At 41.0% G+C, this 24,874-nt stretch overlaps 1 protein-coding gene across 3 annotated transcripts in view; it reads left to right on the top strand.

The window, feature by feature from the left end:
- JAKMIP2 (janus kinase and microtubule interacting protein 2) overlaps positions 1–24,874 on the top strand; it is a 200,710-nt gene that overhangs the window by 153,176 nt on the left and 22,660 nt on the right. For 2 of the 3 annotated variants that reach the window (XM_051844377.2, XM_002710292.4), the window contains exons 11-19: positions 1,625–1,708; positions 2,391–2,453; positions 5,061–5,159; positions 6,326–6,424; positions 9,310–9,363; positions 10,226–10,291; positions 15,337–15,405; positions 17,847–17,924; positions 20,622–20,825. In XM_051844377.2, coding sequence (XP_051700337.1) covers positions 1,625–1,708; positions 2,391–2,453; positions 5,061–5,159; positions 6,326–6,424; positions 9,310–9,363; positions 10,226–10,291; positions 15,337–15,405; positions 17,847–17,924; positions 20,622–20,825 — 816 coding nt within the window. The remainder of the gene's footprint in view (positions 1–1,624; positions 1,709–2,390; positions 2,454–5,060; positions 5,160–6,325; positions 6,425–9,309; positions 9,364–10,225; positions 10,292–15,336; positions 15,406–17,846; positions 17,925–20,621; positions 20,826–24,874) is intronic. The other variant, XM_008255199.3, reaches the window with a different exon arrangement.

Genomic DNA, 24,874 nt, shown 5'->3' with positions numbered 1-24,874 from the left:
TTAACCAGTGGATGGAAGACCTCTCTCTCTGCCTCTCCTTCTCTCTCTTGGTGTAACTCTGACTTTCAGATAAATAAATAAATCTTTTTAAAAAAAAATCCTGCTGTAGATGAATTGAATTTTGTGGCCCAAGGGCTGCATGTGCCCTGCCCCTGGTAGGCAGGCCTTGTTCGCCTTGTTTGGCTTTTGAGAGGTGGTATTGCAGAAACCAGTCCTCCCTTTCTCATCTGATTCTCCCATCTGATAAAAGGTTTAGGATTATCTCTTACCATTAAAGCCAAAAACTGACCTTTCTAACAAAGTACTCTAAAAGAAATCGAGATGTTGGAAAAAGAACAACAAGTAAACTCAAAGAATGTAGAAGTGCAAAAATAGATAATATAGATGAAAGAGAACCGATGAAAACAATCTCACTTTGCTATAAGGAAAAATCAGTTATAATCAGTGCCTTTTTAAAGATTTATTTATTTTTTTGAAATTGAGTGGCAGAGATACAGAGAAAAAAGGAAAGAAAAAGAGAGAAATATCTTCCATCCACTGGTTTACTCCCTCAAATGGCTGCAATGGCTGGAGCTGGGCTAAACTGAAGCCCAGAGCCAAGAGCTTCTTCTGGGTCTCCCATGTGGTGCAGAAGCCCAAGCACTTGGGCTGTCTTCTGCTGCTGTCTTAGGAGCATTAGCAGGGAACTGGATCAAAAGTGGAACAGCCAGGACTTGAACAGGCACTCATATGGGATGCCAGTACTGCAGGCAGAGGTTTAACCCTCTATGCCACAAAGCTGGCCCCTAATCAGTGCCAATTTAAGGTTAAAATATACTAGCAAAATTTAACATAGACTTTTTACTTGATAAAGGTAAATATAATATTTAATAGTCCAAAGAAATATTCCTCATAATGAAAATTAGAAGATATTTATTATTGCTTGTGTGTTTAACTTTATACAAATGAGTCTATCCTTATCATGAGACAATAATGAAAATATATGTGTACAAGAAGACAACAAACAAAAAAAGCCCAATTTTTCACTGAAAATTTGATGGTACATGGAAGAAAAGATAATCTAAAAACAAAAAAGTAGACTAAACAGTGTAATATAACAAGGTGATTCTTTTCAGGATCCGTGTCCATAGCCATTGAAAAGCACATATGTGTGCTCACAACACAAATTCCCCATGATAGGTAGACAGATGGGTGGTAGATTGAGATAGAGATTGATTTAGATTTAGATGTAGATCACAAAATTGGCAGTGATATAATGAAAAGACCAGATGGTACAAGGCTTTCCATTCAGATAGAGATGTGGAGAGGTACAAGGCATATTTAGGAAACAAGGATTTCATCGGCAGATAAGGGGTAGAATCTGTGTTGAGTAGTAGGAAAGGACTAGATAGCGAATGGGAGTTCTTGGATGCCAGGCTAAGGAGTTTTAACATTCACCTGGCCATAAAGGGAGCCATGGGGAATTTTAAGCAAGCATTTAAATCATGAAGATGGTTTAGAAAGATTATTATGCCATAGAAAATTATTTTTTCTTCCTCTCACTTATCGATTTCTAGTTGAGGAACATGAGAGGAAAAAAAAATGTTGACTGACCATTGTTGTTGTCTGGAATTTTATTCACCAGGCTCAAGAACAGCTCCAAGCAGAGGTGCAGAGGTATAAAGCCAAAATTGAAGATCTGGAAGCGACTCTGGCTCAGAAAGGGCAGGTAGGCTTCTGGTTGCTAGCTTTTCTGCAAAAAGCAGTTGGAGACAATTCAGTGGACTTTCTTCTAGCTCCCCCCGACCCCGTGCATGGGCTGCATCCAGGACATGGCTTGGCTCTCCACAGTGACCTTCCCCCAACTGTGTCAGGGTGTTCCACCCTCTATTTCTATCCCTGGTGTTTTTCTGGCCAGAGTGTGAACCCCGTCACAATAGTGAATGAGGCTGGGCAAGAGAGAGAAACTCTGTCCAAATAGCCCAGGATTGTCATCAAAGTGCCGAGACCAAGGCCCACCCCTGCAGCTGCATTCTCTGCCTCTCCTCTCCATTTACGGCTCTGCATTTTAATGTTCTCCATCCATATGTCCCTAGCCTCTGTGCATTCTGACCTTTTTCACTTCTTGCCTGTGTGGTCACTTCTGAGTCCCCAGAAGGCTGGTCCTGGATTATTCATACGGAAAAGGGTAGAGGTAGTGAGTGGTGACGAGAAGGGAGCGGAGGTTTTCCTGGCACCTTTGGCCCCAGTGTCTTTGGAGAAGGAGCTGGCAGGGGTGGGCGTCACTTACCAGTCGGTGGCAGGCAAACAAATGGGTTGGAAAGAGGACAGCTCTGGCAAGGTGGTTTGACGACACATGCTCTTTCCCGCCACTCTGAAATGCTGACTGCGCGATATTCTTTGTCAAACAGGATTCACACTGGGTAGAAGATAAACAACTTTTCATTAAGAGAAACCAGGAGCTTTTAGAAAAGGTATGTTGGGCGCACCACCCTAGTGGGGCAGAGGAGAAAATGAGATCCAGGAGCAGCAGGGGGTGTTCTCAGGAGTGGCACAGGGGCCAGGGCAAGGGGAGGCTTCTCTGGCGCTGCTCTGTCCTCTGCTGCCTGCTCCACTGCATCCCTGTCACCGCCATCACCATCACGTCAATGGCACGTGTGTGCATGGCTCTGTGCTGGGCGTCGTGCAGACCTGAAAGATGCGATCCCTGAGACAAGCCGATCTGTTTTCCAAATATGTCTATATACATACATACACGGTAGAGATAAGGTCCATAGATATACACAGATGCACACGTCCTACATGGTTGTCCATGCTCCAGAAAACACTATGAATAGGTAGCACTTGTTACTTTGTTCGAAGAAGTGAGAGAATATGACTACAAAACCATGCCACAAGCCATTATGCCTTCTCACTGTAATCCCACTTTTGATCTTTTGCTAATCTTGGAATGTTTTGAAATGCATCTGAGGCACAAAATAGTGCATCCAGGAGATCAGTCAACAAACCCACGTGCACAGTGTGGTGTAGGCCCAGCAGACATAATTAGTTTTGGTTAGCTGAACACAGACTTTTGAGTTGGAATGAGTAAATATAGCAGAGAACATTTTAATTTCAAAGGTGGCTTCTCCTTTGGAATTCACTTTTCACAAACTTAGTAAGAGATTATAAAATAATCTTACATTTTCTTTGACACACAGATATAAAGAAACTTCTTTGACATTGGTCCTGTTCTATGAATTGTAATCTGAGAATCACTGATCCAAGAGCTTCACTAATCGCCAAAACCAGCAGTATCCTCAAATATTGCATCCCTGACCCATACAACATTCTAGGGAGTAGAATCTCCTTTACAATCCGAGTAACTTTTAAAAACATATGAAAGTTCATTAGACCAAAATTACCTAATTAAAATAAATTAAAAAGAAAAAAACACTTGAGTTGACCACACTGTTGTCACAATTTCTATTTTCCCACCTTTATTTGCCTATTAGTCTCAGAGACATCCAATAATAAGCTTTATTTCATCTCTTTATAATAAAAAATAGACCCCCTTCTATAGCTTCTGATTTCCTTTCCTTTTTATTTTTGGGAAGCCAAGAATAATTTTTGGGAAGCTTCTAAGAACAAATGGAGAACAGAAAGAATAATCAAGTGGAACATTATATTTCAAACATATACTTTTGACAAGTAAGATCATTCTGTTATTAAAACACACACACAAGATCATTCTGTTATTGAAACACACACACACACGCACACGCATGCACACACACACCTTGGGGCAGGCATTTCGCCTGGTGGTTCAGACTCTCACATGTCATATACAAATTCCTGGGTTGAGTAAATGGCTCTGGCTCCTGATTCCAACTTCCTGCTAACGCAGACCCTGGAGAGCAGCAGTGATGGCTTGAGCTGTTTCCAACACCCGTATGGCAGACCTGGATTGGGTTCCCAGCTCCATACTTCGGCCTAGCCCAGTCCTAGCCATTGTGCAAAATTGGGGAATGAACCAGCATATAGGGAACATTCTTTGTATCTACCTATCTATCCATCCATCCATCTATCCATCCTGCCTCTCAAAACAACATATTTCTAAATTCAAGTGTTTATATCATTTATATTTCTAAATTCAAGACTTTAAGTTGTCACTGTACATAGCACCAGCACACACAACTAATGTCAAAGGAAATCCAAAACTAACTGCAGTTCATAAAAATTTTCTGGTCTCCTAAAATCTAAAGATGATTCAGAAAAAGACTTATCTACAGGGAAGACACATTTGTATACAACCAACTTAATTCCATGCTGCATCAGGTTACATTGGAGGTCTTCTAAGGAAGTCTTAGAGGAAAACCAAAGGAGGAGGTATTGCTTCTGGATGGGTAGACTTGGGAAGGAAATGGAACACTTCTGCAGATAGAAAAGAATGTAGGGAGTCCTTTTTCGGCAGAGGGATGAGTACATAGAAAGCTCCTGACTAGTCTGTCCACAGAGTAGATAAGAATTTCTAGATTTCTGTGTATGCATGACCACATGTGGATGTGTGTGTGGGAGTGTATAGGGATGACAATGACACTTCAAGCTGTAAAGCTAGGTGGTGACCACATTATCAGCGTCCTGAATTTCAAATTAAGGAGTTTGACTTTATCCTAGGTAATCAGATTCAGCAAACTTTTCTATAGATTGCAAACTGTTTTTAAAAAAGTATTTCTTTGCCATCTCCAGAAATGAGAAGTGTCAATCCTCCTTATTTTCACCCTTAGCTCTGGTTCTAATGCCCTGTTCTGCCCTCTGTGAGGGCACAGTGAGTATGCTCAGATCAGTATTCACAGAAGCCCTGGACTTCAAGCCCGGGGACATGGATTTCTAGCATTTTTTTTTCTCTGTGGCTCAAAAAAAGCCAATCTAAGAATAGCTAGAAAGAAAGCCGAAGACTGATTTTGTTTACATGTCCTTAGGAATATTTTTCATGGTCTAGATGATTACTCACTGAGTAAATGAACGCTGTCCATGCTTGCTTTGCTAAACTGTAGTTGCTTTTAACAATGCTCATCTAACTTTAGGATTTACTTTATTAGATAGAAAAGCAAGAGGCAGAAAATCACCGGTTACAACAGGAACTACAGGATGCCAGAGACCAGAATGAGCTGCTGGAATTTCGAAACCTAGAGCTTGAAGTAAGAAAATGCTGATAATCATCGCAATTATAATCCTAATGATTTCACACACACTGAGGCACATTGGGGGCAGGAGTTCGATTAAGCCTTTTGGATTCATACTTTCATTTGGACCTCACCATCACGCTCAAGATTTTATAGCTGAGGCAGCTGAGATTAAACATCGTGCTCATGTCCTGTGACAAGGAAGTGGTAGAGGCTTCGTGCAGCTCTGGACTGCTGGGTCAGAGACTGTCCTTTTCAACACTGCTGCCTTCGTAGAAAAGACTAACACGTAACTTTTAAATAATTTCAATAGGTTTCAAAGCTCCTTAATATTTCATTGCTTTTAAATTACAATTCTGTCATTCACTGGAACCTCACTTATTATCTGCTCCTTTAAGAACTAGATATCAAAATGTGCTATATAATAGCAAACTAATTTACAGTTAAATTTGAATTTATAAGTCAGCTTCTTAGTCCATGGTGCATTTATGCAGAAGAAGGCTAAGAACCAAGTTAACATTAGAGGGAATCTTTTGTTCAGTAGTACCAAATTTCAGGTGTGAGCTTCTATTTTATTTTGTTTAGCTTGCAAAACAGAGCAAATTGGATTTGTATTACATCTTGCAGAATATGGCAGAATATTAATCTATAAAACTAGAAGAAAGAATTCCTATTTGATTCCTCTGTTATTTTGCTGGAGGTTTCCTCATAGAGCTACTTCAAATTAGATGAGGATAAAGAGTTAGCAGTTGGTAGCTTTAGTGAGGAAGAGGTAGCTTTAGTAAGTCATCTTTCATGGCCCACATATCCTACTCATAAAATTTGAGTGTATTGAATATGCAAAAGACTGTTAGCTACCATAAAAATTAATGGCGAAACCACTCTTTGTGATGTCTGAAAGCTCTGCATATGAATATCATTTACATTGGAATCCCACCGCCCTCTATTACTCCGATCAGAATATTTGTGAGAATGAGTGACACTGTCTTTAATTTCTCCTCTGCCTTTGGTTGACTACTCAGCCCTTTTCCATTAAATTTAAACATGAGCATCTTGAGCTATATTTTTCTGCCAAATGGCATATTAATAAACTGCTGAAACAGCATAAAGAGACAACTGCTTTAGTGTTTAATCAGTTGCTTTTTTTTTTAACTCCCATATATTCTTCACTGTATTTCAAGGAGAGAGAGAGACGCTCCCCTCCATTTAATCTGCAAATCCACCCATTCTCAGATGGTGTGAGTGCTCTACAGATCTACTGTATGAAAGAAGGTGTCAAGGTAGGCAGACATGTAATTGTTTGTTTGTAGAAATTAGAAGTTGTGTCTGATTGTTGTCTTTCAGTGCCTGGATGTAGGAATTGAGAATAGTCACATCTATTAGAAAATCCACACAACATAAACAAAACAAAGGTGTGACAGATGTTTATAAATGGTGACAGCAAAGAGCACAGACAGCCATGGTTATGTAGAACAAAGTAACCTAAAGAAACAAGCAGAATGAAAATACTTATTAAGATAAGTAGCCTTGGCCAGCATCATGGCTCACTAGGCTAATCTTCCGTCTGCGGCACCGGCACCCCGGTTTCTAGTCACGGTCGGGGCGCCAGATTCTGTCCCGGTCACTCCTCTTCCAGTCCAGCTCTCTGCTGTGGCCTGGGAAGGCAGTGGAGGATGGCCCAAGTACTTGGGCCCTGCACCTGCAAAGGAGACCGGGGAGGAGGCACCTGGCTCTTGGCTTCAGATCGGCACAGCACGCCGGCTGTAGCAGCCATTTGGGGGGTGAACCAACAGAGGGAAGACCTTTCTCTCTGTCTCTCTCCCACTGTCTAACTCTGCCTGTCAAAAAAAAAAAAAAAAAAAAAAAAAAAAAAGCCTAACTTATGCCTGTCATTGAAAAACCATACTGTCTCTGTGGCCAGGGGCAGAGGCGCTGAGCATCTTGGTCACAGGATTTGCAAAAAGAAAAGGCAAATCTTTCTTAAAAAAAAAAAAAAAAAAAAAAGTAGCCTTAGGGCCCGCGCTGTGGGGTAATGGATAAAGCAGTGCCAGCATCCCATTTGGACGCTGGTTCAAGTCCTGGCTGCTCCGCTTTCAATCCAGCTCTCTGCTATGGCCTGGGAAAGCAGTAGAAGATGGCTCAAGTCCTTGGGCCCCTGCACATGTGTGGGAGACATGGAAGAAGCTCCTGGCTCCTGGCTTTGGACCAGCACAGCTCTGGCCATTATGACCACTTGGGGAGTGAACCAGCGGATGGAAGATCTCTCTCTCTCTCTCTCTCTCTCTCTCTCTCTGCCTCTCCTTCTCTCTGTGTGTAACTCTGACTTTCAAATAAATAAATGAATCTTTTAAAAAAAAAAGTAGCCTTGATTATCTAGGAGAAATAGGAAATAAATTCATGGCTTCAAGAAAGGCATCTCAGGCCTGCCAGTTTTTAAAAACCTGTCTATTGAGTTTCATATGTTGTGTTGGTCTGTAACTGGAGCTGTGGAAGTCATCATCATGGAATTTCAGACTTAGGAGAGACTGCAACACCATCTAATCTACTGTCTCTTTTGATGTGTTTATTTAGGTATGATTTCTCTTTGGGGATGGCTAAAGGTTTATAACATCTTGTTTGTTAGCTAAAAAATAATTCTATCTTTAGTGTCATTGGAATAGATTTTATATATTAAGGCTGAATCAAGATGACTCTGTCTCCCATAAAATGGATTGTCCTTCAGTGTGATGAAGAAACAGTGTGACCATCTATTCCTAAGATCAAGCTAGGGTGCCTCCTGCTCGTCCTGGTCTCTCCTTGACCTTCTGCACGGCCCTTCCTGCTCCCTCTCTGAGCTGCCAAGTGTCCTTGCTTCAGTTGCCTCCACTCTACCTGAGTGGTAGACAGAGCTAGATCTTCCTTTTCCTGGTGGCAAGGCTTTGCTGCACTGCTGTTAGAGCATTAGTAAGAGGACACAGTAGTGCTGACAAGATAAAAAGTGGGGTGGAGATGTGTGTGGAGGGGAATAGGTAGCAAGTGCTTCCTTGTCCTTTATCCTAAACCATGTTCAAGGCATTTATACCTCTGCCTTCCTGGGCTGAATGAAAATTTGTAAACCAAGACAACTTTTCAACTCAATTTAATTCAGTGAAAAGCAGTGTACTTTAACTTTTCCATAGATTTTTTTCTTAGATAAATCACAAATAACCTAATCCAATGTGTGTTGTAAACTATATCCAAGAAAAACCTTGTTGGTGGAGTTCACCTGCTTCAAACTGACTCAAGGAATAGAATAAAAATTAGCTATTTCCCACAGGATTAAATTAATGCTAAACACCTAAAAATGGAGCTGCACTGTATTTTTCTATGTGGCAGCCAAAATTCAACCAGGTCAGAATAGCACTCAGGAATGAAATTGCTTGATCCTTTATAGTCATTACCTATTACTTTTCTTTATGTTTGAAATCATGATTTTTTTGAAGATTGTCAATTTTTTTAAAAAAGTTAATGAATCGGCCGGCGCCGCGGCTCACTAGGCTAATCCTCCGCCTAGCGGCGCCGGCACACCGGGTTCTAGTCCCGGTCGGGGCGCCGGATTCTGTCCCGGTTGCCCCTCTTCCAGGCCAGCCCTCTGCTGTGGCCAGGGAGTGCAGTGGAGGATGGCCCAGGTGCTTGGGCCCTGCACCCCATGGGAGACCAGGAAAAGCACCTGGCTCCTGGCTCCTGCCATCGGATCAGCGCGGTGCACCGGCCGCAGCACGCCGACCGCAGCGGCCATTGGAGGGTGAACCAACAGCAAAGGAAGACCTTTCTCTCTGTCTCTCTCTCTCACTGTCCACTCTGCCTGTCAAAAAAAAAAAAAAAAAAAAAAAAAAAAGTTAATGAATCTATTCTTAGTTCTTATGCTCAACTCTTTCATATAGTCTTTCATTTTTAATGTCAGCCTATGAAATATTTATCACTATTTTGCCACCAGCAAAATTGAGAATGAGCTGTTAAGTGGTTTACCCAAGTTCACTCAGCTTATAAAGAGCAGAGTAGAGGCTTAAAATCACAAATGCCTGATTAAAAACATCCAATAGAAGTACAGGTCCTAGAATGTCTTCTGTGGGTTTGTGTGAATGTGGCAATAATCAGTAGCCTATATTTGTGTCTTTGACTTGAATGCATGTCCTTAATTTTGCAGGATGTGAACATTCCTGATCTCATAAAGCAGCTTGATATCTTGGGTGATAATGGGGTAAGTAATGAATTGATTGTATAAATATGAATTTGCCTAAGCAGAGGCAAGAAACACTTGCCAGTGCGTCATGTATAAAATAACAGCACGTGAAATATCATGTTCACTTAGGGATATAATTCTTGGAGAGATGCTCAAATTTATCAAACATCTTGTCTAAGGGAATATAGGATCTCTGCAGGGTAGTGGTGGAAATGGAACCTAATAAGGAGCTTTTCTTGAGCAGGTTTCAGGTTTGAATGCCACCACATCTGCAGTGATTAAATCTAATTAAGATCTGACTGTTGCTCGGAGGCATCCAGTATGAAATTAATCAGTCATGCTATTGCAAATGCTGGTAAAGGCGGGAGCTGTTGGCAGTCCTATAAAACTGAACCAGGAAGATTTGCTTTCTAAAAACACCATCCAGACAGGGTCAAGGCACAGTAATTCAGTGGGAGGAACACTCATTGTGATTCTAGATGAATGATACTTGTAGGTTGAAGGAGTCACCATTTTTAACCTTGAAAAATTATCAAGGGAGAGAACAGGAGCAAGGAAGTCACATCAAAATTACTATAAAGAGACTTCTGTTTATTTCATTTAGTTTCTGTTTTTGTCTTAACATGAGCATTAACGAAATAAGATTACAGTGATACAAAATTAAGTCAGTAGTAGAAAGGCACCAAAAAAAAATCACATTAAATAAACTTCTTTCAAGTTTTGAGTGAACTCTTTCCTAGGAATTTTTATTACACACAATAGAAATTTCTTAAAGTTCCATGCAATAGAGGTGTCTGTAGCAGGCAGTCAGGAAGTATTTTCTATATTGTAAATATTATTAGTCTCTTCAGCTTATTTCCTTTCTTTTTTATTTGTGTAGAATTTAAGGAATGAAGAACAAGTGGCCATAATTCAGGCCAGCACTGTGCTGTCCCTGGCAGAGAAGGTAATGAGACACACTGACATTTCAAGTCATTTCTGTGTCTAGCTTGACAACTAATGACGAGGGTACGGGGGTGGGTGACATTCCATCTGCACATGACTTTGCATCATTGAATATGTCATAAATGGCCTATTTTTGAGGGTGCTACAAACAGAATGAGAACACGCAAAAGAAAATCTACATACTGATTTGGGGGGTTGGATAATTTTTATTTAAAGTCCCTTAAAACATATATCATGAGAAACCTGGTTTGCATTATTCACGTTGAAGCTCCCAAGCTGGGAAACAATGGAGAGAAGTTTGTGGAGAAGTGGTCACCTGGAGCAGTGTTCTTGCCACAGACAAGAGTGTTTTCGTGCCGGTTATTTCCCTGGACGTATACAAACCAATCATTTCCATCTCATTCTATCACTTGGTGATGTCTCACTGCAGTCTGACTCCCAAAGCCCAGTGTAGGCACCATCAGCAGAAAAGCATCACTCGGTGTGCTCTTGCCCCCTTGTGTCTCAACGTGGTAAATAGTGAGACAGAAAGAGAAGGAAAGAGCGAAGTGGAGAGCCAGGTAACTGGTTGTATTCGGGGTGCCTCAGAAATTGACAGTTAAGTCACATGCCATATGGTTGCCTAAAATGAGAGTTTCACATATTCTCTAAGTTACTTTCCTCACCACTCAACCTGTTGAAAGGTCGTTGGAAATTCCATGAAAGCTGAGCAAGCAATCAGCTCTCTCCCATCTAAAAATGCAGAGATTCTGCAGATCAAATAACACAGTTAACAGACTTAAATAATTGTGTAAACAGAAAACTATGGGACTCAGAGAAAAGTATTGCTATAATGTAGAAAGATACTAAATAAATATTCAAATGATTCTTTTTTGGGTAAGAATTTAAGCAAACCATGTGTTTTATTGTTTTTTCTAAAAAGACATTTACTGACAACTGGGAAAATTTTTAATATGGACTGATTATCAGATGACAAAGGAAATTAACTTTGCAAAATTTGAAAATGGCTTTGTGATTGTTTTTTAGAAAAGTAAGCCTTATATGTTAGAGATACATATTAAAGTACCTGTAGTTACATGTGAAATGACAGAAACTTTGGAAATTACTCATTAAAAAATTACTTCCTTTAAAATGGGTTTGCATATCCAATCACTTTACCATTCCTGTCCGCAGCTAATTAATTATGCCACATTGTCCTTAACAGAAGGTCCAGAATCCAATATTTAGCAAGAAGGCCTCCCGGGATTTTGCCCTTAAGTCCTTACCTACTTACTTATCTAGCATCCTCTCTCTCTCTTTCTTTTTCTTCCTTCCTTCCTTCTTCCTTCCTTCCTTCCTTCCTTCCTTCCTTCCTTCCTTCCTTCCTTCCTTCCTTTCTCTCTCTCTCTCTCTCTCTCTCTCATTTATCTGTTGATCTACCTATCTGCCTAGCTATATCTAGACATCTGTTTCTATCCGTCTCTAGCTCTCCTTCCACCTCTTAGTCCTTTACACTCCTGTTTACCTGGAGGATACTCCTATCTTCCCATTCACCTTCCTGACTCAGGCTCCCTCCGTAGACTGCCTCATGCATGAAGAGGCCTTGTGTTGACCTGGGCCCAGTTAGGTGCCCTTTCTCTGTGCTCCCTCAGGAACCTGTGCTTCTGCTCCCGTGGTTTTTAACAGTTGCATTATAACTGCCCGTTTACTTTTATCACCCCCCATCCACCTACCACTAAACTCTAAGCCCCCTGAGGACAAATGTGTTACCTGTTCCCCACTTTGATCCCTATCTTCACACTAGAACAGTTAACTAATAGATTAATAGATAATCAATATGTACTTGCTGATGGAGTAAATGAATGAATTTGTCCACAAGACACTCTTCCAGCAACACAAAGGGAGACACAAGAGTAAAGAAAGCACTATCTGTGAGGCTAGTTCTCTTCCTTTTATTCAGCAATGAATCTCATTCAGCTGGAAGCAGGAATGGTTGCAATTCTTTGTTGCAAGCAGAATTGCCTTTGTTTAGGGCTGCACAGAAAACTTTGGCTGATTCTGTGACAGGTGGGGTCTGGAGAGTGAAAGAAAGGGAAGACAACCTTGGGAACCTCAAGTTTATTTAGACCAACGAGAGAAATTCCTCCCCTCTCTGTGTGGGTGTGGTACAGTGTGCACTTAATCATAATGCCTACTTGCACGATGATTCTTCTGAGCTGGCCATTGTTTCGACTGCTATTCATGTTGTATTATTACCCAAGATGAACCTAGAGCAAAGAGAAAGGTGGTAACTGCCCAGGGTCACACAGCTGGAAGTGGATGGAGTCAGGATTCACATTCACGCAGTTTTGTTCTAGGGCCCGTGATCTCAACTATTGAACCAGACTTCCCCTCAAGCATTGCGTTAAAAAGCAGAGGTAGACATGCCCAGCTCACAGGGTCTGGGCTGGTAGAGCTGTGTCTAGTCAGCTAGTGCCTCTGCTTACCTCCTTTGAGAGACAGATGTCAGATTCAACTGAACAAACACAGAGTGATGATTACCTGGTTAACACCATGATAGAAAGCAAGGGGGCCAGCGCCGCAGCTCACTAGGCTAATCCTCCGCCTTGCGGCACCAGGACGCCGGATTCTGTCCCGGTTGCCCCTCTTCCAGGCCAGCTCTCTGCTGTGGCCAGGGAGTGCAGTGGAGGATGGCCCAAGTCCTTGGGCCCTGCACCCCATGGGAGACCAGGAGAAGCACCTGGCTCCTGCCATCGGATCAGCGCGGTGCGCTGGCCGCAGCACGCTGGCCATGGCAGCCATTGGAGGGTGAACCAAGGGCAAAGGAAGACCTTTCTCTCTGTTTCTCTCTCTCACTGTCTACTCTGCCTGTCAAAAAAAAAAAAAAGAAAAGAAAAGAAAAAAGCAAGGAACAGGACTTCCTTGAAGTGTCCATAGTCTTGTGTGAATGCCTTTTGTGCAGATGTTTGTAATTCACTGAGTAAATTCACCTCCTATCTGGGGATTCACAGAGAAAACTTTCCACCTCCAAGAAATTCCAAAAGCCAACCTTGAATTTTCAGACTACAGATTTGAATAACATTCTGCCATATGGGATCATGATCTTTAGCTGGAGTCTGAGTTTACAGAAAATTCCAACCAGCAAATTCTATTGTGGCTTGGTATTAAAAGCAATCACCTTGGCCGGCGCCGCGGCTCACTAGGCTAATCCTCCACCTTGCGGCGCCGGCACACCGGGTTCTAGTCCTGGTCGGGGCGCCGGATTCTGTCCCGGTTGCCCCTCTTCCAGGCCAGCTCTCTGCTGTGGCCAGGGAGTGCAGTGGAGGATGGCCCAGGTGCTTGGGCCCTGCACCCCATGGGAGACCAGGAGAAGCATCTGGCTCCTGCCATCGGATCAGCGCGATGCGCCAGCTGCAGCGCGCCGGCCGCGGCGGCCATTGGAGGGTAAACCAACGGCAAATGGAAGACCTTTCTCTCTGTCTCTCTCTCACTGTCCACTCTGCCTGTCAAAAAAAAAAAAAAAAAAAGAAAGAAAAGAAAAAAAGCAATCACCTTGTGTGGAAACATATTATGAGCCAACAGCTGTGCTAAATACTGTAAAAAAAAAATCTCATTAGTTCTTATAATCATTCTGTAGATCCTTGCATTTTCACTTCACATATGAGGAAGCCAAGACCTGAAATAGTCAGTAACAGGAGGAGCAGTATCCAGCATACAACTATGTATCTAAAGCTCATGATGTGGCTGTTTAGATTCACAGTTCTGTTACAAACACGATTTTGTAAAAATGCATTTCTCAATGGAAAATGGCCATGGGCAGCAGAAAGGAGATTAGTAAAGTGTGAGAGTGCACAACTGCATTGAGTCAAGTTAGCAGAAGCTCATTGCTTTGATTGAAATTTCTTTTAAGGGGAAGCCATGTATATGTACAGAGAATTGAGAGATTAGCACCAAAGAATCTCAATGTGCCTGTCTTCTTTGTTCACCACAGCTAGGCATGGTTGGACCTAGTTTCTCCTCATAAATATCAAGCCTCCAGTGTGTAGAAATGCTCAGTGCACCACATAATTTATCACAGATGAACTTCAAAGAACTATGAGGTAGAAGAGTGCCGTTGGTACACTCAGTGTGTAATGAATAGTGCCTCATGTGAATTATTTCTTTTAATCTTCACATTAGAATTAACCCCATTTTACAGATAAGAAATTTGACTTAGAGAAACCAGGTAATTTTTCAAGGCCACTCAGCCATGAAAAACTAGAATTGATACTTGAAACAAAGTCATCAGCCTCCAGGACCTACACACTCAATTATTATGCCCAATTGCCTCCCTAAGGTATAAGCTAACATTTAACTTGAGAGAGGACTATTACAATAATTTGTTCTGCTAAACCATATAATTGGTCAGCTCGTAGATTATTCCAAGTCTGAATTCATTCCTGGTGTTTCTTAATGCTAACATCAATGCCATGTAATAGAACTGATGTATTCTGAGTTTTAGGAAAGATTAGTTCTTTTGTGAAATTTAAAATTTCTCTACTTAACAAAAATAATATTCAGTACTTTGCTATAATCAGTTTTATATGCTGGAAAGTTATCATTTTGTTATTATCATCTGGCCTTCCTCATGCACCTTGTATCTGTAGTGCTACCAGATACAGTGTCCCTCCTGCCTGGAACTTCCTCCTAGTTTTTCCCAGTCATTTCTCTCTCATCCTTCAGATTCCAGTGCACATGTCACTTCCAAGAAAATCTTTTATGATGCCTCCCAATGACAGCAAAAATCTAACTCATCTTGTTCACCATCACAGCTGTAGTGCCTGGCAAAGTACTTGACACATGGTAGACATCAATGAATGCATTTATTGCATGAATGAATGAATGAACGAAAAGAGGTTTATAGTCTAGTTTCTAAACTGAGGGATAAAACTGCATTAAGTTTTCCCTTCGTCTCTCGATCTGCTTCCTGAGATGTAGGGGGAGGAGACAGGTACGTCTGTGTACAACGCTCAGGACCCACACAATATCAAGCATAATGTCAAAATGATTGTTTTGTTGACCCCTTAGTGGATCCAGCAGATTGAAGGAGCAGAGGCTGCCCTGCACCAGAAAATGATGGAACTGGAAAGTGACATGGTGAGTGCAGAGATGAAATATCAAAAGAATTAAGAAAAATGTGCAAGGCAAATGGAAAATGAAAAGTACCTTTACCAATTTTAACTAGCATTGATGAAGGATAATATTCTTCCCATTATTTTCTGTGTTGACAGTGGAGCAAAATACTCAGCAGTATCCAGTCATTTCAACTTATAAATAGAGGAGTTTTTTTACACTGTATTCATAGCAGCATTATTTGCTATAGCCAAAAGATGGGGAGTAACCCAAAAGTCCATTGATGGGTGAATGAGTAAACAAAACGTGGTATAAGCATACAATAGAATATTTATTAATGCTTAAAAAGTAAGGACATTTTGACACAAACTACAATATGGATGAAATTTGAGATCATTGTGTTAAGCGAAATCAGCTAGTCATGGAAAGTCAAACGCTGTATGATTCCACTCCCGTGAGGTATTCAAGTCGTCAAATTCATGTAACAGAAAGTAGAATGTGGTTGCTAGGGGTTGAGAGGAGGGAGAAATGGGAGTTGGTCATTGATGAGTATAGTTTCAATTTTGCAACACAAGTTCTTGACTCAGTTTCATAACAGTGTGAATGTATCTCATACTATCAAACTCTACACTTAAAAATAGTGAAGGTGGTGAACTCTATGCTTTATGTATTTTTATCACAATTTAATTTTTTAAGTTCCAAAATCTAGCAATTGGTTACCATTAACCAAAAGCAATGCATGTAACTTTACAACAAGACAACCACTGATGTTAATTACTAAAAAAGCATGTAGTGGCTTCCTGTTAGGTTAAGATATCCTGTAATAGGAACAAGAATTTGCATTTGTGTAGCATATTGTAAATCATTTGCTTACATTTTATGCAGGGTTCATATTTACCAAGAGGTTGGATGCTAAAACTAAAACCTAGAACAAAAAAATTGTTCATATTAAAAATTACTCTCAGAAGCCCTGATAGTAATCAAGCAGTCAGGCTGTACCAGGCAGTGTTCTAAGCACTGGCACCCAGGGATGATCAGAAAAGTCATCAACAAAATCATTGCATTCCTCTATTTTCTCAAAAGCCAACACAACTGGATTTTCCTCCAGGGTTGGAAGAGATCCATGTTCTTCCAGTTAAATGCCAAAGAAATCATTAACTTAAATTCAGGACTGTGTGGTATACAAAGATATAGTGTTAAATGCTCATGGCAAGACATTATGATATGAGGATCTGAAATATATGAGGGAACATTGGATATATGCCTCCTAGCTCACACTGTCTTTGGGACAAGAGTAGACACCCATTCACTAAGTTGTAGTATGAGTGGAATCATCTCCACTCTTTAAATTGTTAATTATCAGGGTGGGCATTTGACAGATGCCACTTGGATGTACTCATACTTTGTCAGGGTGACTGGATTAGCATTCCAGCTCTGTTCCCAATTCCACCTTCCAGCTAGTTGTACCCGGGGAGATAACAGGTGATGGCTCAAGTAGCTGGGTCACTGCCACCCATGTGAATAACTCAGATTGAGTTCCCAGCTCCTGACCTTGGCCTATCCCAGCCCTGGGTCTTATGAGCATTTAGGAAATAAACTGGTGCATGGGATCTCTCTCTGTCTTTCTCTGTCTCTCTCACTCTGTCTGCCTTTCAAGTAAATAAAATAAACACACATTAAGAACAGTTATTTATCTTTGTGTTTTTTATTTTTGTGTTTTCTAGTTGCAAACAGATGAAATAGAATAAGTTAAATTTGTTTATTATGCAATCCTTCGATATTATGTAACATGACACTCTTAGAAAACATACCATCACAGAAGCGTATATATTCCAGTACCCTCCCCCAAAGATACCAAAATATGAAGGTGTTAAAGCCCCTTAGATAAGATGTTATAATATTTGCATTAATTTATGCAGATCCTCCTGTATACTTTAAATCATCTCTAGAGGACTTACAATACGTAATGCAGTAAAAATGCTATATATCCTGTTGTTATCCTGTTTTTAGAGGATAATGACAAGAAAAAAATCTATACATGTTTAGTACATATGCAGTTTTTTCCCCAAATTTTCTCAGTCCATGGTAGGTTGAACCGGTGGGTACAGAACTCAGTGATGTGGAAGACTGGCTGTTTGTACACAGACAAGATTCTTATTTAACACTTATTTTGTCAAAAGTCTATAGTTAGTCACATACTCTCAAACTGGTGTAAAAATCTATTAGAGAAATCCACATGGCTTTTCATTATATCTTTCATGCTGCTGTCTATCGACTTGGGCATTCCCTGTGTGAGACCATGAAAGTTGAACTATTCCTTTAACAGACAAAAATTTATGACTCTGCAAATACTAGTGATTTGTCCTAAGGTCAGATTAGAGAAAGTATTAATCGGTTCAACTCATATGTCAATTTAATTAACTAAACTGGCTTTTTCTATTAATCATTGTGCTACTCTGTTATAGGAACAATTCTGCAAAATAAAGGGCTATCTAGAAGAAGAACTGGACTACAGAAAACAAGCTCTCGACCAAGCATATATGGTAGGTACAATAGGCAGCAGACACCCAACATGTTTACAATTACATATTATGGAATAAAGTATGCCAGTTATGTATCGTGCCATGTGCATGATTAGGCCACAACATAAAAGCATTGATTCATTGGTTTCTAGTTCTAATTTCAGAACAAATATGAGTAGTCTTCAGAAGTTTCATGGAAATATTCATTATCAATGATAATATTCTTATGTTTAACATACTTTATTTTTTTAATATTAAATGTATGTTAAAAACATTAAAAAATATGAGGACAGATTGGTTGGCAGTATGGATTGATGAGAAATTTTATAAAATCAAATCCAGTCATTTGGGAATTTAATCTGGTGGCTTAATAATAATGCATCTAATGCTTGTTATGCATATTTTAATTTATCTGTTTCTCACAACAATCCTATGAGCTATGTATAATGATATTATTCTCTTCATGCATTTAAAGAAAGTAAGGCTCAGAGAGTATAAGAATTTGGCCAAAGATGTTTGAAGAGTAATGTGTGTCTCTGACTTCGGGTAACTTCAGGTAGCAGCTGGGCTGACTCCCGCACGCCAGCCCCAGCAGCGCGGCTGTGCTGCTGAAGGGAGTGTGCCTTTCATTCCCGGGGTAGATTCTGCAGCTGGAGGAGCACACCTGACCCAGTCCCCTCCTCCCAATTCATGCTGCACAATTCTCGATTCTGGACTGCAGCTCATGTTGCTTCTCTCTTTATGCCCTGCCCCATTAATTCACAGTGATGAATCAAAGAGAAAAAAAAAAAAGAACCTAGAGAGATATTTCAAGGAGTATAGAAGAGGTTTTTATAATGCTTTCCTGGAATCAGCTTGAGTCACTTTTGGGAAAAGGCTGAAGCATTTATACTCTGCTTATAACAAAGATGAATTAATCTTCCCCATCCAAAATGAGTAAGAGATTCTGAACACTGATGTGGAAAAAAAGAGAATGAGACTTGGTCACTAATCAGAGAACAAAGAAGGAAGTGAGTTTCCCCTTCCCTTCCTACTCTTTCTCCATTACCTCTTATACTTGCACATAATAAAATTAAGCAGTATGTTGTTAAGGGTCCCAAGGCTAGTGAGAGCCCATTCAGAAAATCATATTTACTTTTTTTTAAGATTTATTATATTTATTTGAAAGGCAGAGTTACAGAGAGGCAGAGGCAGAGAGAGAGAAAAAGGTCTTCCATCTGCTGGTTCACTCCCCAGATGGCTACAACGGTCAGAGCTGCGCCAATCTGAAGCCAGGAGCCAGGAGATTTCTCTGGGTCTCCCACGTGGGTGCAAGAGCCCAAGGACTTGGGCCATTTTTTACCACTTTCCCAGGCCATAGCAAAGAGCTAGATTGGAAGTGGAGCAGCTAGGACTCGAACCAGCGCCTATATGAGATGCCAGCACTGCAGACTTGGGCTTTAACCCACTGTGCCATAGCGCCCCCCCCATACTTACTCTTTTAAACATTTATTTATGAAAGAGTGACAGAGAGAGAGATAATAAGAGATCTTCCATCCTCTGGTTCATCCCTCAAATTGCCTCAATGGTCAGGACTGGGCCAGGCCAAAGCAAGGAGCCAGGAACTTCATCTGGGTCTCCCACATGGGTGCAGGGGCCCAAGCACTTGGGGCATCTTCTGATGCTTTACCCAGGCATATTACCAGGGAGCTGGATCAGAAGTGGAGCAGCCAAGACACGAACCAGTGCCCACATGGGATGCCAGCATCACAGGCAGCTTTACTCACTGCGCCACAATGCCAGCCCCTATATTTAACTTTTTAAAGAAAGTATATGCTTGGTCTGAGACAAGAACTAGGCAAATACCCTAAACCAGGAAATGTCTTATCACTTCATTCAAAGTGACAGGGAATAAGTTTGTAGATTTTGGCCACTGGATCTGAAGCATATTTTTTTTTTAAAAAAATTCATGTGAAAGACAGTAGACCCTTCATCTAGCTAGAATACTTGTTTCTAAAGGATGTTAATCATGAAGGAAGTCTAAAATCTGAAGGGCTGCAAGTGGAAGAGAGAAGAAACTTATTCTCAGTAACATATGAGATAGGAGGGAGTAAAGTTATCATAACAAAGTGAAGGCTTTCTGAAAATGAAAAGTATTTGAGATGGACAAGTTCCCAAGAAAAAGAGAAATAAGCCTAACACAAAAAGACAAATATCACATTTTCTCTTATATGCAGAAGTTACTATAGAGGAAGTAAGAACCTATGTGACTGTCGTATTTGGTATTTAATTATAAATGTCTCACTGCACTCTACCATGCACACAACAATATACCCTCCTTTGCTCACTTTATGTTCATTGTCATGAGTCCCACATTTTGTGATATGAATATCGCTGCTTTCAAGGAAAGTCTATATGTACATGTATTAATATCTACATATGAAGTGAATGTGGCAACATGTTAAAAATTATTAAATCTTAAAATTAAAAAAATTTTAAAAGTTTGAATTTCCCTCCACTAAGGAAGTTAACCTGTTGGTTGAGCGACCTTTATGGAATCTCGTAAGGGGAGATTTTCGGAAGGGTAGTCTGGCCCGAGAAGTTTTGAAATTTCTTTTCTTGTAAGATCCTGTAAGACCGAAGTACCACATCCATGCACACACATGCATCCGTGTACATTTCCGCATGACACATAAATGCTAAATTACAAAGTTAGACTTTTCTAATTCTGTTTGCCAGAGAATCCAGGAACTAGAAGCTACTTTGTACAATGCTCTGCAGCAGGAGACTGTTATCAAGTTTGGTGAATTATTAAGTGAGAAACAGCAGGAGGAGCTGAGGACGGCAGTGGAGAAGTTACGGCGGCAAATGCTGAGGAAGAGCAGAGAGTACGACTGTCAGATTCTCCAGGAGAGGATGGAGCTCTTACAGCAAGCCCATCAGGTGAGGATGCGCAGCCAGACTGTGCGGAGCTGCTCCGGAGCAGAGGGGCCTCTGAACAGAGTGCTAACCACACCGTAGCCAGTGTAAGCGTGGACGAGCTCAGGAGATGGAGTTACTGTCAGAGACTCAACTACATAACTGTTGGCTTCCACCTTCTCTCAGACCCAGAATGACAGCTTGGTAATGATTCAACCTTGAGAAAATTAGCATTTCAGAAACACTGCATACTGCTGCTATTTACGGAACTACTTTGTCAGGAAATACTGCTTGAATCTCATGGGTCCCAATTATTTGCCCTATGCAGGGAAACAGGACATCCTCCATGGCAGAAGTAGTGGTCACCTCCTATACTCATTCCAGTCCACAAGCTAGCCTCATCACATCACCTGAACCAGGAAAAGAGAACAAGGGCCTCTCTCTTTATTCCCAGAACGAACAGTAGCAAAAGCCAGGCCTGGAAGCTGCTGTTTATTTACTGGCATTTGCTGTGTGTCAGGAACTAAGCCAAGGGCTCTGCTTATGTCTCTTCCTTTACTCTCCAAAGTAGCTCATGAGCTAAGTAGTCTTAGCATCCTGATTTTGGAGATAACAAAACTGAAGACAAGAATGGCAAAGTGATTTGTCCAGGATGGCACTAGTAAGCTGCAGAGCCAGGATTACAACACCTGAAGACTTGTGTGTATAACCATTGCACTGTACTGTCATGTGTAGCCTGAGTTATCCATGAATTAGAATATTCATCTAGACCAGCGAAGTTCAAAACAGGCACCCTGTACTCATTCCAACTAAAATTCTTCACTCCAGTTCTTCTTTCCTATCACAGTTTGACAGGTGAGGGCTGCGGCCATGCTCAAGAAACAGATTCCATAGCAATTATAGAATTGCAAATGCCAGGCTATAGTATTCAGAAGCTGTAACAAGCAACAGGTACAAAATCCAGAGGGGATATGTAGCAGATAAGAATCATGTACTCATGAGAGATCAAGGTGAGTAGAAAAGGAACTGGGGTATTTTATGACACCAATAAGAACAATTTATGGGAACATGATAGTTTCAAGCTTCAGCTGTAGCCAGGAGCTTTATGGATCTATCTAAATTAGCAAATTATTCAAATAGCAGAGAATTCTGACATCATTTGTCCCTGAGATGATACATACATGCACGTTTCTACCAATGTTCCTTCAGAGATCTTCACAAAAGCTTGAGTTTTGACCAGGGGAAAGAATTTTTAAGTCCTTGAATAATAAACTCTGGAAGTATTGCATTCCTTCATATTTTTTCTATCGGGGATAAGAGTGTCCTCTGCACAACTTTCTTATACTGCAAGGGTACTTAATTAACTTCAACAAATTAAAACACAAAAGTGCTTATTTTTAAAATGAATTAATAGCTACCTAAATTTATTTATAATAAAGACTTTGTCATTCTATTTGAGTCTCTCTTTAACCTGTTGCTAAGTTACTTCATTCCTGAAATAGTTGGTATTGTTTGTTTAGTTACCCAGTCTGAGCTGATAGGCTCATTACACTCCTGAGCCTCAGAGACGTCCATTGATGTTTTCCATCTGCAAAACAAAAGGTCACTAGAATATGCCTTTGCTAGTGTTTCTTCCTTTTCCTTTTTTATTCACAGTTTTGTTTATGAGAATTATTCCAGAAGGCATTGGCCAGCGTTTGATATTTATAATTACATAATATGGCCTAACGTATAAGCTTATCTTCAAACATTTATTAAACATTTTTGGTTGAGTGTTTCATAGTGAGCTTAAATATGCATTCTTGTCCTTCTCTCCTTTCCCATTTACCCGTCTTGGCCAGAGGAGTCACCACATCCCAAATCTCTCGGGCTGGAAAAGCTGACGCCTTCTCTGCCCTTCACCTCTGAGAATTTTCGTATAGCACCACATCCAGTTGACGTTTCCCCTGAGCCAGTTCTGAAACTGATCCGTTCTGTTCCCACCTGTAACCCAGGCACGGGCAAGACCTTTCATCATTGCAGCAGCTTGCAGGGGCCGCCAGATGTCTGGGATAATCTGACTCTGTCATCTCGCCATCTATTCAGTTAAACGTTTAAATCCGTTTCTCAGGGGCTAGATGCCAGGCTTCACGTAACGATTTCACCATGGACCCTGTCTTCACAAAACTTAGGATCTGTAGATGGAGACAAAGGAAAATAACACCAAGGAAGATGATGATCATGTGTCTCGGTAAAGGGCATAAAAATACATGCAGATGCCATGACCTCGTTTTGGGAAAGACTTCTCGCTTTCTTCCGTTCAGCCACCAAGCATCTCACCACAGGTTCTTCCCTCTTTTCCTGGTGACGCATCTTATTCAACATGTCAATAACCTCAGTTTCCAGCTGAGTCCACTCCTGTGAGTTCTCATTAGGCCTTTCATTAGCTGGCTTCCCCTCCCCCCACAACCTGAGTTGAGACAGTCTCCATAACATGCTGTCCTCTCCACTCGTGCAGACATTCCCAGTACCCTTGTGCCATGATTTCCCACCCCCAGGCTTTCATTAGCTCACCTTATAATGATCTTCAATCTCCAATGCATTGATTCAAGTATTCTCCTTTCTCCAGCCATAGCTTAGGATCCACTTCCTTGAGGATCCTCTCCCTGATGAACAAAATGGAACACACACTGATGAAAATTGTACATGTCATACCACATTGTACACTCATTCAGAACCATTAGTGAGGGCCTGCTGTGTACCAGATGCAGGGAACTGGATAGTGAAAAAAGAGATAAAGCCATTGCTCTCATCTGTCTTATAGGTGGAAAGGAAAAAAGCTCCAACATAAATTAATAATAGCTGATACAATTAGAGTAACAGTAAGTGCTATGAGGAAATCATACAGTGCATGTGACTGTGTGTGTGTGAGAGAGAGAGAGAGAGAGAGAGAGAATTTGGGAGTAGTACTGCCTACTTTGGCCAGATAAGAACTCTCTGAAGATGTATAAAATATAAGGAAGCAACCACATAAGTGCCTTGGCAAAGTGTATCCTTGAAGGGAGGGATAGCAAGAGCATGTTCTTAGAATGTAAAATGGAAATAAGTTTGGGATATTTGAGGAACAGAGAGAGGCCAGCATGGCGGTGGCACACAGAGCCAGGAATAGGAGGTTAAGTTGGACAGGGTAAGAAAAGACCAGCTCATGAAGGTCCTGCAAGAGTCTGGATTTTACTCTGAGCACAATTCAGCTAACCCTTCCTTCCACCCCTTCCCCACATACCCCTTTAAGTCTCAGGAACTTCTATGGTCATTTTCATATTCTAAGACTTCACAGTGAGTACTGTGGATGGCTCTGGGACGGACAAGCTAAGAGGCAGAAAGAGCCGGTTCTATCAAATACCAGTTCTGACGAGGGATGAGAGTTGCTGGGCATACTTGGTAGCACTAGAGATAGAAAGCAGTAGTAGAAAGGGAGATTTGTTTTGGACCTGATGAGGTTTCCTGTTGGATCAGATGGCAAAGGGTTGGGAAGGAAAAAGGAGCCAAGCATAGATCATGAATCTGTTTAACAAGTAGGTGTGGGCAGCTGCTCTAAGGTAACCACTGTAGTAGGAATTGGAGATTGGTGATGAAGTGATATATAGGGTATTTACCTTTCTACTTAATTTTCTTACTCCTTCTGTTTTACATTTTTTCCCTCCCCATCTGGATCTGACAGTTCTTTGAGATCAGCAGCCAACTGAAGCTTTCTATATGTTCTCTGTTACGTCCAGCATGTTCTTAAAAAAGTGAGACAGAGACCAACAAGCACAGACTTGATGGCTGAATGGGTATCACGATAATCTCACAGGTCCCACAGCTTTCTCAATTTAACACTTGCCTCCACATCCAGTAAACATGCCAAAAATAACTTGGAAACTCAAGGTGAAAATATTCACAATGTATTATTTTGCCCTGCCTCTTTCAAGCATAGGCAACCAGGTGGATATATCCACCAGCACACATGACACCAGCAATCATTTTAAGCATTCTCCAGCATTCATTTTAAGCTCAGCTTTGATGGTCTTGCTATTGCCAAACACGATGCCATC

Source organism: Oryctolagus cuniculus, chromosome 6 (assembly GCF_964237555.1).
Source record: "Oryctolagus cuniculus chromosome 6, mOryCun1.1, whole genome shotgun sequence".
Lineage (NCBI taxonomy): Eukaryota > Metazoa > Chordata > Mammalia > Lagomorpha > Leporidae > Oryctolagus > Oryctolagus cuniculus.
The sequence above is the reverse complement of the archived record's forward strand: the minus strand, read 5'-3'. Positions and strand labels throughout refer to the sequence as shown.